Source organism: Pelophylax lessonae, assembly GCF_965119305.1.
Source record: "Pelophylax lessonae genome assembly, chromosome: 3".
Lineage (NCBI taxonomy): Eukaryota > Metazoa > Chordata > Amphibia > Anura > Ranidae > Pelophylax > Pelophylax lessonae.
Genome location: NC_138770.1, coordinates 660316046 through 660331479, shown reverse-complemented (window position 1 = coordinate 660331479; position 15434 = coordinate 660316046). Strand labels below are relative to the sequence as shown.

Below are 15434 nucleotides of genomic sequence, written 5' to 3'. Positions count from 1 at the left end.
GAAAAGGGGCAAACCCTGAAAAAATACATAATTACAAGACAAAAAATGGGCTAGCAAAACTGGTAGTAGGAATGGTTATTCTGGGCTGGCCGACAGCTAATATGTTCTCTAGTGTCCAATCCTTCTGTAAGCGGCTGTATAACTCCAAGGTTAAATCATAACTAATTCTCTTCTGTGCTTACAAGCCAATAAAGAAATAAAAGAATACAAATGTTATTATGGTACTATTCCTCAATTTTCCCTATCACTCCTTGTGCAAGGAGCTTTTGACAAGTTTTGAATTCTGGAAGCAATGTCTGTGTTACAACATACAAGTTGTAAAGGGAAATAAACACTTCTCATACCTTGGTCTCCCAAAACAAGAGCTCCAGCTTCCAAGGCAAAATCTCCTGTTGCGCTGTCCCTGGATAGTGTTACTGTCAATCCAGAAGTTGTAGTCGTGTTTCCACAAACATAGATGCCACGGGGGGCCACATTACAAACTGCCTGCAATATCATAATGTATATATCATAAAGCTCTTTATTTGGAAATTCATTTAGAGTAATTGTGTAACAAAACAAGCATTCCCTAGTATTTTTCTACAAAGCCTTTTCAATAAAACAATGCATTATTACAAGTTATTCATACCTGTAACATCTGACTTTTTCCCAGTCCAGGATCTCCAACCACAAGCATGTGAGGATCTCCTCGAATGGGAATTCGGTTTTTATCATCCACATATTTTTGACAGCCTCCAAACAGAGCAAGTGATAACCCGGCTTTAACCACCTGTAAAGCAAAAGAAAAAAAAAGCTTTCACCATATACTGTAATTATAGTGTATATTACCAAACATGTTAGCACACACAGTGTGAGACGTACCAAGCTTTGGAAACTTACTCCCAGCTTAGAGGGGGCTTCTTCTATGAATAATAAAGTGACAAACCCCTTTATATTTTATTTAATCGGGTGATGGTTGTATTTCTATACACATTACAATAGTAGAAATCCCTTAACCACTTATCCTCCAGAAGATTTACCCCCCTTAATGAGCAGGCCATTTTTTGCGATATGGCACTGCGTTATTTTAACGGACAATTGCATGGTCATGCAATGCTGTACACAAATAAAACGTATGTCTTTTCCCCACAAATGAGCTTTGAGTGGTATTTGATCACCACTGATTACTATTATTTTTTTTTTTTTTTCATTTTTTTATGCATTAAACAAAAAAATGACTTACAATTTTGAAAAAAAAAAAAAAAAAAAGAATAAATATTTTTTACTTTCTGCTATAAAACATATCCAATAAAAATAAAAAAAAATAAAATTTCTTAATCAATTTAGGCCAATATGTATTCTGGTGCACATTTTTGGTAACAGAAAAATCCCAATAAGCGTATATTGATTGATCTGCACAAAGGTTATAGTGTCTAAAACTATGGTATATATACTGGAATTTTTATTTTATTTGTTACACAGCTTGGTCCAAATAACCTCTTTAAAGTTAAAGTTAAATTAAACCTGGAGCTCAGTCTTAAATCTTTGATGGGTCCTATTCAAATTCCTTCTTATAGCCAGCCTCAGGTACACAACCAACTAATAAGCAATAGTGGCAGAGGGGAGCGTGGATCCCTCTCAGTGTCGTCAACAATTAGGCTTTAAATCAGGTTCACTTTACCCTGCGGAAAGGCAATTCAAGCAAATGGCACGCAGAGACAACTATTAGTCGTGCACTCCACAAATCTGCCCTTTATAGAAGAGTGACAAGAAGAAAGCCATTGTTGAAAGAAAGCCATAAGAAGTCTCATTTGCAGTTTGTGAGAAGCCATGTGGGGGACACAGCAAACCTGTGGAAGAAGGTGCTCTGGTCAGATGAGACCAAAATTTTACTTTTTGGCCTAAAAGCAAAACGCTATGTGTGATGGAAAACTAACACTGCACATCACCCTGAACACACCATCCCCACCATGAAACATGGTGGTGGCAGCATCATGTTGTGGGGATGCTTTTCTTCAGTAGGGACAGGGAAGCTGGTCAGAGTTGATGGGAAGATGGATGGAGCCAAATACAGGACAATCTTAGAAGAAAACCTGTTAGAGTCTGCAAAAGACTTGAAACTGGGGCAGAGGTTCAATCGACCCTAAACATACAGCCAGAGCTACAATGGAATGGTTTAGATCGGGGATATGAAAACTGTGGCCCTCCAGCTGTTGCAAAACTACAAGTCCCATCATGCCTCTGGCTCTGGGTGTCATGCTTGTGACTGTCAAGAGTCTTGCTATGCCCAATGGGACTTGTAGTTCGGCAACATCTGGAGGGTCACAGTTTGCATATCCCTGATTTAAATCAAAGCATATTCATGTGTTAGAATGGCCCAGTCAAAGTCCAGACCTAAATTAAATTGAGAATCTGTGGCAAGACTTGAAAATTGCTGTTCACAGATGCTCTCCATCCAATCTGACAGAGCTTGAGCTATTTTGCAAAGAAGAATGGGCAAAATGTCCCTCTCTAGATGTGCAAAGCTGGTAGAGACATCCCCAAAAAGACTTGCAGCTGTGATTGCAGAGAAAGCGGGTTCTACAAAGTATTGACTCAGGGGGGTGAATACAAATGCACGCCACACTTTTCACATATTTATTTGAAAAACATTTTAAAAAAACCATTTATCATTTTCCTTCCACTTCACAATTATGTGTCACTTTGTGTCGGTCTATCACATACAATCTCAATATAATACATTTACGTTTTTGGTTGTAACATGACAAAATGTGGAACATTTCAAGGAATATGAATACTTTTTCAAGGCACTGTACATAGCTAACATAGCTATAATAAAACAATTAATATTCAGGCTGCCAATTCCTCTGGAGAAAATAATTTGGCCTTGACTGAATCTGACAATAGAGAGGTTAGCCACAACACAAATTTAATAATGAGCATAAATTTATTCTTTTGATCACACTAGAATTTTAGGCAACCCTTTAGAGACAAAACATACAGTACATTGCGTTCCGAGTTTATAATGGTAATGTAAATATTGCAGCTCACCTCATGTCCATATATCATGGGGCACAGAGAGCTAAAAACAAAGCACAAAAGTAATAATATTAATAATTCAGACTTCTAACTGGAAATTGTTTATCAATCATATGTTAAAGTGGAACTAAACCCATAGATTTAACAGAATGTAACGGTCACATTGGCTGTGCTCTCAAACGGTCAAACCATCCAATGGCTGATATCATACTGATCACATGTGCAGCATCATGGCAGGAGAAGATAAAAATGGAGGCCAAAATGGCGGCTTCCTTGGCTGAAAACAATAGGAGGGTTTAGTTCCGCTTTAAAGTGTTAGTTCACCTTTTGGTCCTTTTTGAAATTTCCTCTCTTCTCCCTCTTCTGTGTGCAGCGTGCTTCTGGGATGGAACAGATCGATTTTGATTGGTCATCATCTGCACAGTGAATTATTCTGGTCCGTCCCAGAAGTACTGCACAGAGAAGAGGGGAATGTGCGGGAAATAGGTTGAACGCGTATGGGCGGGAGTAAACCCCCAATGCAAAGAAGCAATAGCATTTACAAGAGTACAGCTGCGGTCAGCCATTCACTTGTATGCATGCAACTCCCCATGCACTGGAAAGTGCCAGGAAAATTACATGAGGCATTAAAAATGCTGCCAACTGTCTGTGTGCATACACGCCAATTCTTTAAAAAGAACATTAAACTTGCATTTTACAAGGGAACAGTCACATGCAGAGCTACCACCAATTAAATATTAAAGACGTACACTTTCAAATGTTTTGTTGTTTTAACTCGGTATTTGTGTAGTTCTATTCCCTATTTTGTTTGTTTGCTGTATCTTGTAATGATGGTCCCACATGATAAGGCTGCAGTTTGCTGTGTCATGGCTGATCAATTCCTCTATGTCCATGTATTTATTCACCTAGCTTGTCCCTATACAAATAGAGGGACAGGACCACTTCCTGTTCCTAACCACACGACGTCCAATGCATACATTGCCACTTACCCTGTGTCACATCACAAATATGAGAGTGCTAATGCAATTTAACAAAAAAAGAAAAAAAAAAAAAAAACAACCCATCTTCCAGCTGAACCACTGAGCTTTCTCTATGGGTCTGTAAATGCTCGGTCTGTTTGTGTCCGAGACAGATCTAATTACTATGAAGCTCTCAACTGGACCAGTGAAAAACTGAGAGACCCAGGAATTGTGGGATATATAGTTTTTGCACAGGGGGGGTTCTGCTCGGCTTGGGCGGGGGGAGTGGGTTCCACCTGGCCCGGGCGGCAGGTCTGCAGGTGTCAAATGTCTGCGGGTCGGACTCAAAATGCCGCATGCGCCATTCCAAAGCCTGGCTGGGCTCGCTCGGGGGGGTAAGCACAGTGACGTCTTGGCACCTTTTACAAATTGCAGCAGGACCGGCTGGGGGAGCTAGGAGGACTCAGGAGTGGGAGCAGCCAATCCTCCTAGTTCTTTCAGCAGGCTGGTGTCCCTGATTTCCATCATGCTTTGTCTCTCCTGCCCGCAGATCAGCCTGGTGGGCTCCGGACTCAAAGACTTGAATAATCCAGGATCCGCCCTGGCTCCCTGCCACCCCCGACCCTGATACCTACAAAGGCTGGTTCTTCAAACGGACAGACTAACTACCTGAAGAGCTTACCACACAGGTTACAGATTTGTAGTCTCGTCCCGTCTGATCACTGGTGGCGAGGGGCTGAAAGGTAGGCAAACGATGTCTGGGGATTGGGGAGGGCACCACTCACCTGGGGGCATTGGGGGGGGGGCACTGACTGCTCTGCCATGCCAATGCCAGCCATACATAGAGCCGCACCCCTTAACCCTGCACTCAGTGCTTAATGCACCTCTCAACCCTGCACTCTGTGCTCAGCGCGCTCCTCAACCCTGCACTCTGTGCTCAGCGCGCTCCTCAGCCCTGCACTCTGTGCTCAGCGCGCTCCTCAGCCCTGCACTCTGTGCTCAGCGCGCTCCTCAGCCCTGCACTCTGTGCTCAGCGCGCTCCTCAGCCCTGCACTCTGTGCTCAGCGCGCTCCTCAGCCCTGCACTCTGTACTCAGCGCGCTCCTCAGCCCTGCACTCTGTACTCAGCGCGCTCCTCAGCCCTGCACTCTGTACTCAGCGCGCTCCTCAGCCCTGCACTCTGTACTCAGCGCGCTCCTCAGCCCTGCACTCTGTACTCAGCGCGCTCCTCAGCCCTGCACTCTGTACTCAGCGCGCTCCTCAGCCCTGCACTCTGTACTCAGCGCGCTCCTCAGCCCTGCACTCTGTACTCAGCGCGCTCCTCAGCCCTGCACTCTGTACTCAGCGCGCTCCTGAACCATGCACTCTGTACTCAGCGCGCTCCTCAACCCTGCACTCTGTACTCAGCGCTCTCCTCAACCCTGCACTCTGTACTCAGCGCGCTCCTCAACCCTGCACTCTGTACTCAGCGCGCTCCTCAACCCTGCACTCTGTACTCAGCGCGCTCCTCAACCCTGCACTCTGTACTCAGCGCGCTCCTCAACCCTGCACTCTGTACTCAGCGCTCTCCTCAACCCTGCACTCTGTACTCAGCGCGCTCCTCAACCCTGCACTCTGTACTCAGCGCGCTCCTCAACCCTGCACTCTGTACTCAGCGCGCTCCTCAACCCTGCACTCTGTACTCAGCGCGCTCCTCAACCCTGCACTCTGTACTCAGCGCGCTCCTCAACCCTGCACTCTGTACTCCGCGCGCTCCTCAACCCTGCACTCTGTACTCAGCATACTCCTCAACCCTGCACTCTGTAAATAGCGCACCCCTTGCCCTTAAGCCTCTCACCACTAGTAACAGTTTAACCACACCCACATTTTGCAGCGCTATGCGTGCTGCAGCTCACTCCCTCCTTCAAATGTCTCTCATTCTGAAGTTCAAAAGTTGGGAGGTATGTCACTGTGCTATAGGGACAGTGGGGCCTGCTCATCCACCTCCATCCAGCCTACAGGACTGGCCATTAAGGGATGGACTGCTAAGCCAGAGGACCATGTGGATGCCAGGTTTGAGAGGAAGGCCCAGAGCATGGCTGGCTACCTCCCACTTGGTTAGGATAGAGTATGTGAGATTGATCACCATTAGGAGGACATCTGCAGTATCCATGTGCGGAGTTTTGTACACGTCTGCTAGTCTCTTACTTGTATAGCACAGGTAAATAAAGCATCATTTTGGGTACAAAGGCTGTGGCATATGTTACTATGTAAGAAGTAAGTGGAGTCAAGTTCTAAGCGCCTGTTAGCACAATTTGCAACACCCACAATTTGTCACAGCGTGGCAAGTTCGCTAATTTTTTTTTTCTGGATATCCAAGACTGAACCCCCCCCACAGGAAAAAAAAAATTACGGTACTGTTTTCTACATTCTGTTTTCAATTGTATTTTAAATATATAACAGCCTGCTGAGTCATTATGAAAGTTTCATCAATGACAGGATGGTAAAAAGGCAATTGTTAAAAAAGAAACGCAAGGAACTTAATGCCACCAGACTTTGGAGACAATATTCTGCTTAGCAAAATAAATGCCTAGCGACTGAGTTAATGGACACATAAATCATTAATGCCAACTCACAAGGAGCCATAATGGCAGCAATATGCAGTGTATACTTACTTGACTATTAATTTGAAGAGACTCTCCTGTGCCTGGATCTCTTGAATAGCGTACAGGTCTTTCAGAGAAAAATCCATAGCTGCCCCATGCCTGGTGCTCTCCTCGGTGTCTTTAGCTTTTTGACCTTTGCTGTTACTGACTGAATTTGCCTCGATGTACAACAGGAACATGCATTTATTGTTTTTATTTTTAAACCCTCCTACACAAAAAGGAAATAATAAAAATTTGATTTTAAAATTATTCAGTGAATGGCTTACCTTAAAGAGGTTTTCTACCCCAAGATTGTCCAGACTTGTCTAACTTCCTCACACCCCAACAGCTTCTTGAATGCAACAATCTAAATAAACCAGTTTCTGCAATTTTTGGTTTCCATGCCATTACTATACATGGGAGTATGTTCAGGGATCAGACCTTTTTCTTTCTAATATCTATAGCTTTTTACTGGTTGTTACTGGTTAGTGAACTCTCACAGACCAAACCAACAGTAGTGACTTTTATAGCTTTAGAAGAACATCCCATGCTGCCAGACAGAAAAAGTCACATTGGGCAGATCTTAAAAGCACCGTCCAAAAACAGTTTCAAGACTGCTGATAATACAAATGGGTTCCTGGTAAGATTATTCATAGTCTGCCGTGTAACTGTAGTCATTTATCATCATATGCATTAAACAAATTAATCTAACACTTTCATATTGTTTTAGGTAATAGGAGGCTGAAACTCTCCTTTAAAATGATACTAAACTCTTTTTTTTTTTTTTTGAATCACACAATTCAAAAAAATTTAAAGTACTGTATATATTCCAAAGGTCTCATTCACACGGGTAGATTACATCCGTGCCCTGTGCAAGGCCATGTTATACCAGCATGGGGATGCACTGGTGCATCTCTGTGCCAGCAATTCCTTTTTTTTTCCCTGCTGTGATTGGACTTCCTGTTAGAGGGTGGCCTTGTTCGTTTTCTATGGTCCCATAGTACTGTATAAAAGGAGCATAGCCCTATATAGCAGGGGTGCCCAACTGGTGGCCTGCAGGCCACATGTGGCCCACGGAGCCCTCTGGTGTGGCCCGTGACGGCCAGTCAGCAAGCCCAGATCGCAAGTTGCCGACTTGCTATCCTAGAGCATCAGCGTTGTGAATGAAGCTAAGGGTAGAGGAAGTAAGCAGCTGCAGAGGGAGCAGAACCGCATAAGCCATCCCAGGTGGAGTGATACCAAATGCACTCTGCCTGGGACAGGGATCCTCAAACTATGGCCCTCCAGCTGTTGTGGAACTACACATCCCATGAGGCCTTGTAAAACTGGACATTCACAGACATGACTAGGCATGATAGGAATTGTAGTTCCTGAACAACTGGAGGGCCATAGTTTGAAGACCCCTGGTCTGGGACAACATTTTCTACAGCTGGCGATTCCCTGCAGATGCTGAAAGTGAAGGAAGGTCAGTTTATGAAAATCACAGTTTGAGCATCACAGCAATCATAGCAATGGGTTGTCTCCCCTGAAGCTTTACTCACCAATCCTTGTTTCTAAAACAACCAAAAATTTTCAAAATCCAATTGTCACAGGGACATAAAGTGAGGTTACAATTTCTGAACAGAGGTACAGACATCAAAACAAGCATTACAGGGGTGTTAACCCTTCCCTATGCTATCCCAAAACCCAGAAACAAAAAAAAAAAAAAAATTGTCTGGAGTTAGTTATAAAAAAAAAAAAAATGTACCTGTTCTAACTTACATACAAATTCAACTAAAGAGATGTATAGGTTTAATATTTTTCCCAGAATCATACTTACCTAGGTAGATGCAGCATCGCTCTGATCGCTGCATCTCTTCCCCGGCGCCTCTACACTGAGAACCGAGCGATCGAACACCGCCGTGAGCAGAGAGCTGCTGACTGTCAGTCAGCAGCTCTCTGCTCTGCCCCCTTCTCGCTTACTGGAAGGCTGGGCTGTGGAGGGGGCGGTAACGGCGGCACAGACTCTCAGCTGAGAGGCTGAGCCGGGTGTCGGTCCAGGTACCTGGCGAATCCGGGCTCCGTGGTCGTGATGATGCGGAGCCTGGACCAACTTCTGTGACGTGCGCTCTCTGCTGAAAACGGTCACAGGAGTGCAGAACAAACTACACTCCTGTGATCCATAGGAGATATACAGCCAAGTGAGCTTTAGCTGTACATCTCTTTTAAAAACAAACCTACAGAATCTATCTTGTTTGTAACCCAGGGACTGCCTGTACTTGTCTTTGATTACCAAAGGTTGAAACCTACCATCTTTGACATTAGACACTTTAACCACCCCTGTGATGGTCACCATATCTCCAGGAACACAACTATCCACTAAATCCTGGATCAGTTCACATTCCACTGTTCTTGGAATTCTTCCAGCTTCTCTCTGATCATCCAACATCATCTCCTGGACTCTGTAAAAGCAAACAGCTTAATGCAGCAAATATTGTCAAATGAGGAGTATGATGTTAAAAAAAAGATGGAGGATAAAGAATATGAAAATACATACAGGTGATATATAGGTAAAGTCCATTCCTAAAATACACACTAAAGACATTCTGTCCAACGTTTCCTCAGTGCGCACGCTAAAGTATGCGGGTCTATCAGGATAAAAGACCTCTCTCAGGGATCGTTTACATGGCACTCTGAAAACCTATCCATGGTGGAAACACTATTAAGAGGGCATTAGAGCAGAGGCTGCCAGGCAATCGGGGGCCATACCACTGCCTCCTAAAATTGGAATTTTTAGCATTTTGTTTTTGCAGCCCAACTGGAATTTTAAATAGGAATATTGTACCTGGAGATGCACCGATACCGAGTATTTTCATTAGTACTCTTAAAAATGCTCCAGATACTGAAACCAATACTTTACGGTGCAATTTGCGTCCATACAAAACGAATGGGTGCAAATCACACAAATCATGCAAAGAATTACATGCGATTTGAACAGGAATGCGGTGTGATTCCTGTCCAAATGGCATGAGGTTTCCCGCACTGCTCCTGGGTTAACCCAGGCTTTTCATAGTGAGGTTCACACAGGAGCGGTGCGGGAAACCTCCCTGCATGACAGGTTCCAAAAGCTCTGGCTCCCATCCAACTGTGGACATCAGCCCCTCCCATGGCTTTGTTCCTCCCAGCCTCCAGCAGCTCTCTCCCCCCAGCTTGCAGCAGTTCAAGCCATTTTCTTCTAGTGCTGACAGTATGGACTGCAGGGATTCTAATTGGTCTACACCATCACATGGAAGGAAGGCACTGACCAATCAGAAGCCATCTAGCCCGTACGATCAGGAGAGGAGAGAAATTCGCTGGGATTTCAAATCCCCAGACTGGTGAAGCGGCTTTTCTGACAGCGGGGATCGTAGCAAACTGGTACAGTGGGACGGGGAGGGGTGATGGGGAAGGGGTCCAATGGATGGCTCGAACTGCTGGGGGCTGGAGAAGAGAGCCGTTTGAGGCTGGGGGGGGGGGACATAACTATGGGAGAGGCAGGAGTCGCCGCAGCTGCAGATGTCCACAGTCAGATGGGAGCCGGAGCTGGTGGAACCCGTCATGCAGGGAGGTTTCTCCACTCCTATGTGAATTCTGGGTTCACACAGAAGCAAAGGGTAAACTGCATGCAATTCGGACAGGAATCTCACCGCATTCCTGTTAAAATCGCATGCAATTCAGTTTGCTGCGATTTGCTCCCATTCATTTTGTATGGAGGCAAATCGCACTGCAAAGAATCTATCGGTGAGCACTTGACCAAAGGTAATGCTAATCGTACTTGCCAATAAATAAAAAAAGGGTATCAATGCAACCCTAACTGTTCCACAACCGCGGACCAAGCAGTTGTGGTGTGCGTGTGGTACAATTCATTTGAAAAGATCGGTTGTATAAAAATTGTGCCACTCCGTGACTGCAGTGACATGGGCAGATGGCTCTTTAAAAAGCACAATATTTTTTATAGGACTTTCTTTCAAACCACAATATTTCACATCCGTGAGTGAAAGTACAATCTTATTTTGCAACTTTTATAGCAACAAAATCGAAATGACAAATTTACAAGGCCACCGTGCTAATATATACGCATCCCGAGATGCATTTTCATCAGTGAATAGAACAAACACCTGGATGATTCATCTGAGGCAGCGGAGACAAACCATGAACTCTCCTGCTCAGGTTCTGCATAATTGTATTATCAGCAATTCTTTCATATGGAAATATTGGCTGATATTTATAGCGGCTTCTTCAGTCACAAAAGTAGATACGTCTTGAATATAAGCAAAGCTCTGTTATAAAGCCCAAGCAGTAAAACATACGGATGATGACTAATCGCTGTATTGTTCTAGGGCTTGTGTTGCAAACACTTTGATCTTTAGCAGCTTTGATACTGAACAGAGATATATAACAATGCAAAAAAGAAAGTTGAACAAAGAAGGATACCTATTTATACCTCCCTTCAGACAAACTTTGTTTTTAAACACATGCTCTACTTACTTGATAGTCTGCCAGTCCACGGTCACTGTCAGCGGAGAACCTCGGTCTGGTGTGAATGAACGTCCCCGGCATTCTGGCACAGGGCACTGAAACACAAATTAACTGATTAGAGGGAGTTTTATTATACCTACATATTTATCTGATCCTTTTTAGGACTTATTAAAGTATTACTAAAGACAAAACTTTTTTTCAGATTTTGATAGGGAGGTTAGAACACCTGTCAGCTTTTTTTTTTGTTTTTTTTTTTTTTAATAATTCTTTTTTTTGCCAGACAGAGATTACATACAGTGTCGATTCCAATACACAGGGCCGGCGTTAGGGGGGGCAACCTGGGAAACTGCCCAGGGCCCCGAATGTCCAGGGGCCCCGGTCCGTGCAGAGCCGGACTGGCCAATCGGGATGCCTGGGGCCGCTTTCAGATGGAGCAGTAGCGGAGCCAGAGGGTTGCCCTGTTGCCACCCCGATCCTGGGCCGGTGCATGGTAGTGGAGGAATCACAGGGGATCACTGTAGGAGAGCTGCGGAGGGTTGGGGCGGCTGCAAAGTAAGAGAGTGGAGCTGTCAAAATGGAGAACTGATGTCGGGGTGGGCGGGGCCGATATGCGGGGCTCCGCCCCCTTTTCAATTTACCTTATAGACCGAGGTAGCAGCTAGTTACTGCCCAATAGAAGGACCTTTGTGATGTCAGCAGACCATGTGACTCTTTGGTCACATCGTACAGAGAAGTACAGGAAGTACACAGGAAGTGGTCACATCCCATGTAGCTGCTCTGCAAGACAGGTGTGTTCTTGGGCTTTTATCTGCTTAAAGGTTTGGAATCTCTGATTAGGACTGTCTCAAGGGGTGGCTCTGTCTGTATATTGGGGGGTGGCTCTGTCTGTATATAGGGGGGGTGTCTCTGTCTGTATATGGGGGGGTGGGGATATGTATTTATATGGGGGGGGTGGCTCTGTCTGTATATAGGGGGGTGTCTCTGTATGTATATGGGGGGGTGGGGGTGGCTCTGTCTGTATATGGGGGGATGTCTCTGTCTGTATATGGGGGGGTGTCTCTGTCTGTATATAGGGGGATGTCTCTGTCTGTATATCGAGGGGATGTCTCTGTTGTATATGGGGGGTGTCTCTGTCTGTATATAGGGGGGTGTCTCTGTTGTATATGGGGGGTGTCTCTGTCTGTATATAGGGGGGTGTCTCTGTTGTATATGGGGGGGTGTCTCTGTCTGTATATGGGGGGGGTGTCTCTGTATATGGGAGGGTGTCTGTCTGTATATAGGGGGGTGTCTCTGTCTGTATATGAGGGTTGTCTCTGTATATGGGGGGGATGTCTCTGTCTGTATATAGGGGGGATGTCTCTGTCTGTATATAGGGGGGATGTCTCTGTCTGTATATAGGGGGGATGTCTCTGTCTGTATATAGGGGGGGGTGTCTCTGTCTGTATATAGGGGGGTGTCTCTGTCTGTATATAGGGGGGTGTCTCTGTCTGTATATGGGGGGAGGGTGGCTCTGTCTGTATATGGGGGATATGTCTGTATATGGGGGGGGGGATATGTCTGTATATGGGGGGGTGGCTCTGTCTGTATATGGGGGGGTGGCTCTGTCTGTATATGGGGGAAAGCTCTGTCTGTATATGGGGGGATATGTCTGTAAATGGGAGGGGGGGTGTCTCTGTCTGTATATGGGGGGATATGTCTGTAAATGGGAGGGGGGGTGTCTCTGTCTGTATATGGGGGGATATGTCTGTAAATGGGAGGGGGTGTCTCTGTCTGTATATGGGGGGGATGGCTCTGTCTGTATATGGGGGGGTGGCTCTGTCTGTATATGGGGGGATATGTCTGTAAATGGGAGGGGGGGTGGCTCTGTCTGTATATGGGGGGATATGTCTGTAAATGGGAGGGGGTGTCTCTGTCTGTATATGGGGGGATGGCTCTGTCTGTATATGGGGGGGTGGCTCTGTCTGTATATGGGGGGATATGTCTGTAAATGGGAGGGGGGTGGCTCTGTCTGTATATGGGGGGTGGCTCTGTCTGTATATGGGGGTGGCTCTGTCTGTATATGGGGGGATATGTCTGTAAATGGGGGTGTCTCTGTTTGTATATGGGGGGTGGCTTTGTCTGTATATGGGGGATATGTCTGTAAATGGGAGGGGGGTGTCTCTGTCTGTATATGGGGGGGGGGGTGTCTCTGTCTGTATATGGGGGGGGGGGGGTGTCTCTGTCTGTATATGGGGGGATATGTCTGTAAATGGGAGGGGGGTGTCTCTGTCTGTATATGGGGGGGATGTCTCTGTCTGTATATGGGGGGGGTGTCTCTGTCTGTATATGGGGGGGGGTGTCTCTGTCTGTATATGGGGGGATATGTCTGTAAATGGGAGGGGGGTGTCTCTGTCTGTATATGGGGGGGATGTCTCTGTCTGTATATGGGGGGGGGGTGTCTCTGTCTGTATATGGGGGGATATGTCTGTAAATGGGAGGGGGGTGTCTCTGTCTGTATATGGGGGGGATGTCTCTGTCTGTATATGGGGGGATATGTCTGTATATGGGGGGGGGTGTCTCTGTCTGTATATAGGGGGATATGTCTGTATATGGGGGGGTGTCTCTGGCTGTATATGGAGGGGTGGGGGTCTCTAGCTGTATATATGGGGGGTCACAGCCTCTGGTCAGGAAGGAAGCTGGCAGGGGGCGGGACCAATCTCATATCCTCAGCCTGTGAGGTGGTTCTTCGTCCTGCATCTTGTGACCTCACCACACTCTCTCCCTTCTCCTGTCAGGCACTTACATAACAGAGTTCAGGAACGGAGCCTCCTTCTCTACTGAACAATCAGATCCCCCAAGACAGGTCCCACCCTTCTACTTATTTCTTTTACTTTAAATAAACCAAGCTGCGCTAAACGATATAACAGTGCTATGACCACACGTGTGTATGTGATGAAAAAAAAATGTTATATCGTTTAGCGTAGCTTGGTTTATTTTATTTATTGTTTGGTGTTGTCACACTTGAAGCTGCTGCTTCATTTTCTTTCACATAGCGCGGTTATCCTTTTTTACACTTATTTCTTTTACTACTTTTTTTTATCAAGCCCCTTTTTGCTTTTATGGGTCAAACTGGGAGGGTCTGTGCTTCATTGGTGTACCACCCCATGTCTGACCTCACCTCTCCTCTGTTCTCTCTCCTCTCCTCCTAACCCCCTGTTTTCCTCTCCTCTGTTCTCTCCTCTCCGTTCTCCTCTCCTCCTGGCCCCCTGTTCTCCTCTCCTCTGTTCTCTCCTCTCCGTTCTCCTCTCCTCCTGACCCCCTGTTCTCCTCTCCTCCTGACCCCCTGTTCTCCTCTCCTCCTGACCCCCTGTTCTCCTCTCTGCTCCTCTGTTCTCTCCTCTCCTCCTGACCCCCTGTTCTCCTCTCTGCTCCTCTGTTCTCTCCTCTCCTCCTGACCCCCCTGTTCTCATCTCCTTTCCTCTACTCCTGACCTCTCTCCCTGCAGCCCACGGGGCGCTATTGTCACACGGATCCTCCTCCTGGCCAATCAGGAAGCGGGTCCGAGACCCGCTCCCTGATTGGCCGAAAGGCGAACTCATGCCATTGGTCGAGGAGGAGGCGGAAGGACTCGAGGAGAACCGCTGCAGATAAGTGCACTGGCTTTCTGCATTAAAAGGGGGCACGCTGTGGTCAGTCTGCATTAAAAAGGGGCACGCTGTGGTCTCTCTGCATTAAAAGGGGGCACACTGTGGTCACTCTGCATTGAAAGGGGGCACGCTGTGGTCAGTCTGCATTGAAAGGGGGCACGCTGTGGTCAGTCTGCATTGAAAGGGGGCACGCTGTGGTCAGTCTGCATTGAAAGGGGGCACGCTGTGGTCAGTCTGCATTGAAAGAGGCATGCACTGCATGATTTTACCTTTTATGAACAAGAAATCAACGTTGTGCTGGTATGACGACGCAATTCTATGGGGCTGGTATGTAATTTTTTCCAGGGCTGGTTTTCATACCCAGTCCGGCCCTGGCCCCGTGTCACTGTCAGCAGCGGGCTCCATTTTACAAAGAGGCCCCATCGCTGTCAGGAGCCGGCTTCATCTTCCAAAGGGCCCCCAGCCGCCCCCTGTCAGTGTCACGCTGCCTCCGCTGCGCTATGTGCCGGCGGGCGGATACAATGCGCTGCGCAGCGCTGTGCTGCCTGTGGCCTTAAAGCCTTGTCTACACTGGATTTTTTCTCGATGAAAAATTCATAGTTGCATTGATTTTGTTATATTTTATTTATTCTATTTAATGTTATTTAATTAAAGCATATTTCCATGTAGTTGTATGTTTTATTTGGCTAAATTGATTAAATGCGCCTATAT

The 15434-nt window shown here is 46.1% G+C and overlaps 1 protein-coding gene across 1 annotated transcript in view; it reads right to left on the bottom strand.

Moving 5' to 3' along the window:
* Window positions 1–15434, bottom strand: part of MCM8 (minichromosome maintenance 8 homologous recombination repair factor) — a 92637-nt gene that overhangs the window by 40947 nt on the left and 36256 nt on the right. Inside the window, exons 7-12 of the mRNA XM_082251237.1 lie at window positions 11107–11192; window positions 8890–9041; window positions 6631–6829; window positions 3031–3061; window positions 629–769; window positions 345–486 (exon numbers count right to left, since the gene is read on the bottom strand). Coding sequence (XP_082107363.1) covers window positions 345–486; window positions 629–769; window positions 3031–3061; window positions 6631–6829; window positions 8890–9041; window positions 11107–11192 — 751 coding nt within the window. The remainder of the gene's footprint in view (window positions 1–344; window positions 487–628; window positions 770–3030; window positions 3062–6630; window positions 6830–8889; window positions 9042–11106; window positions 11193–15434) is intronic.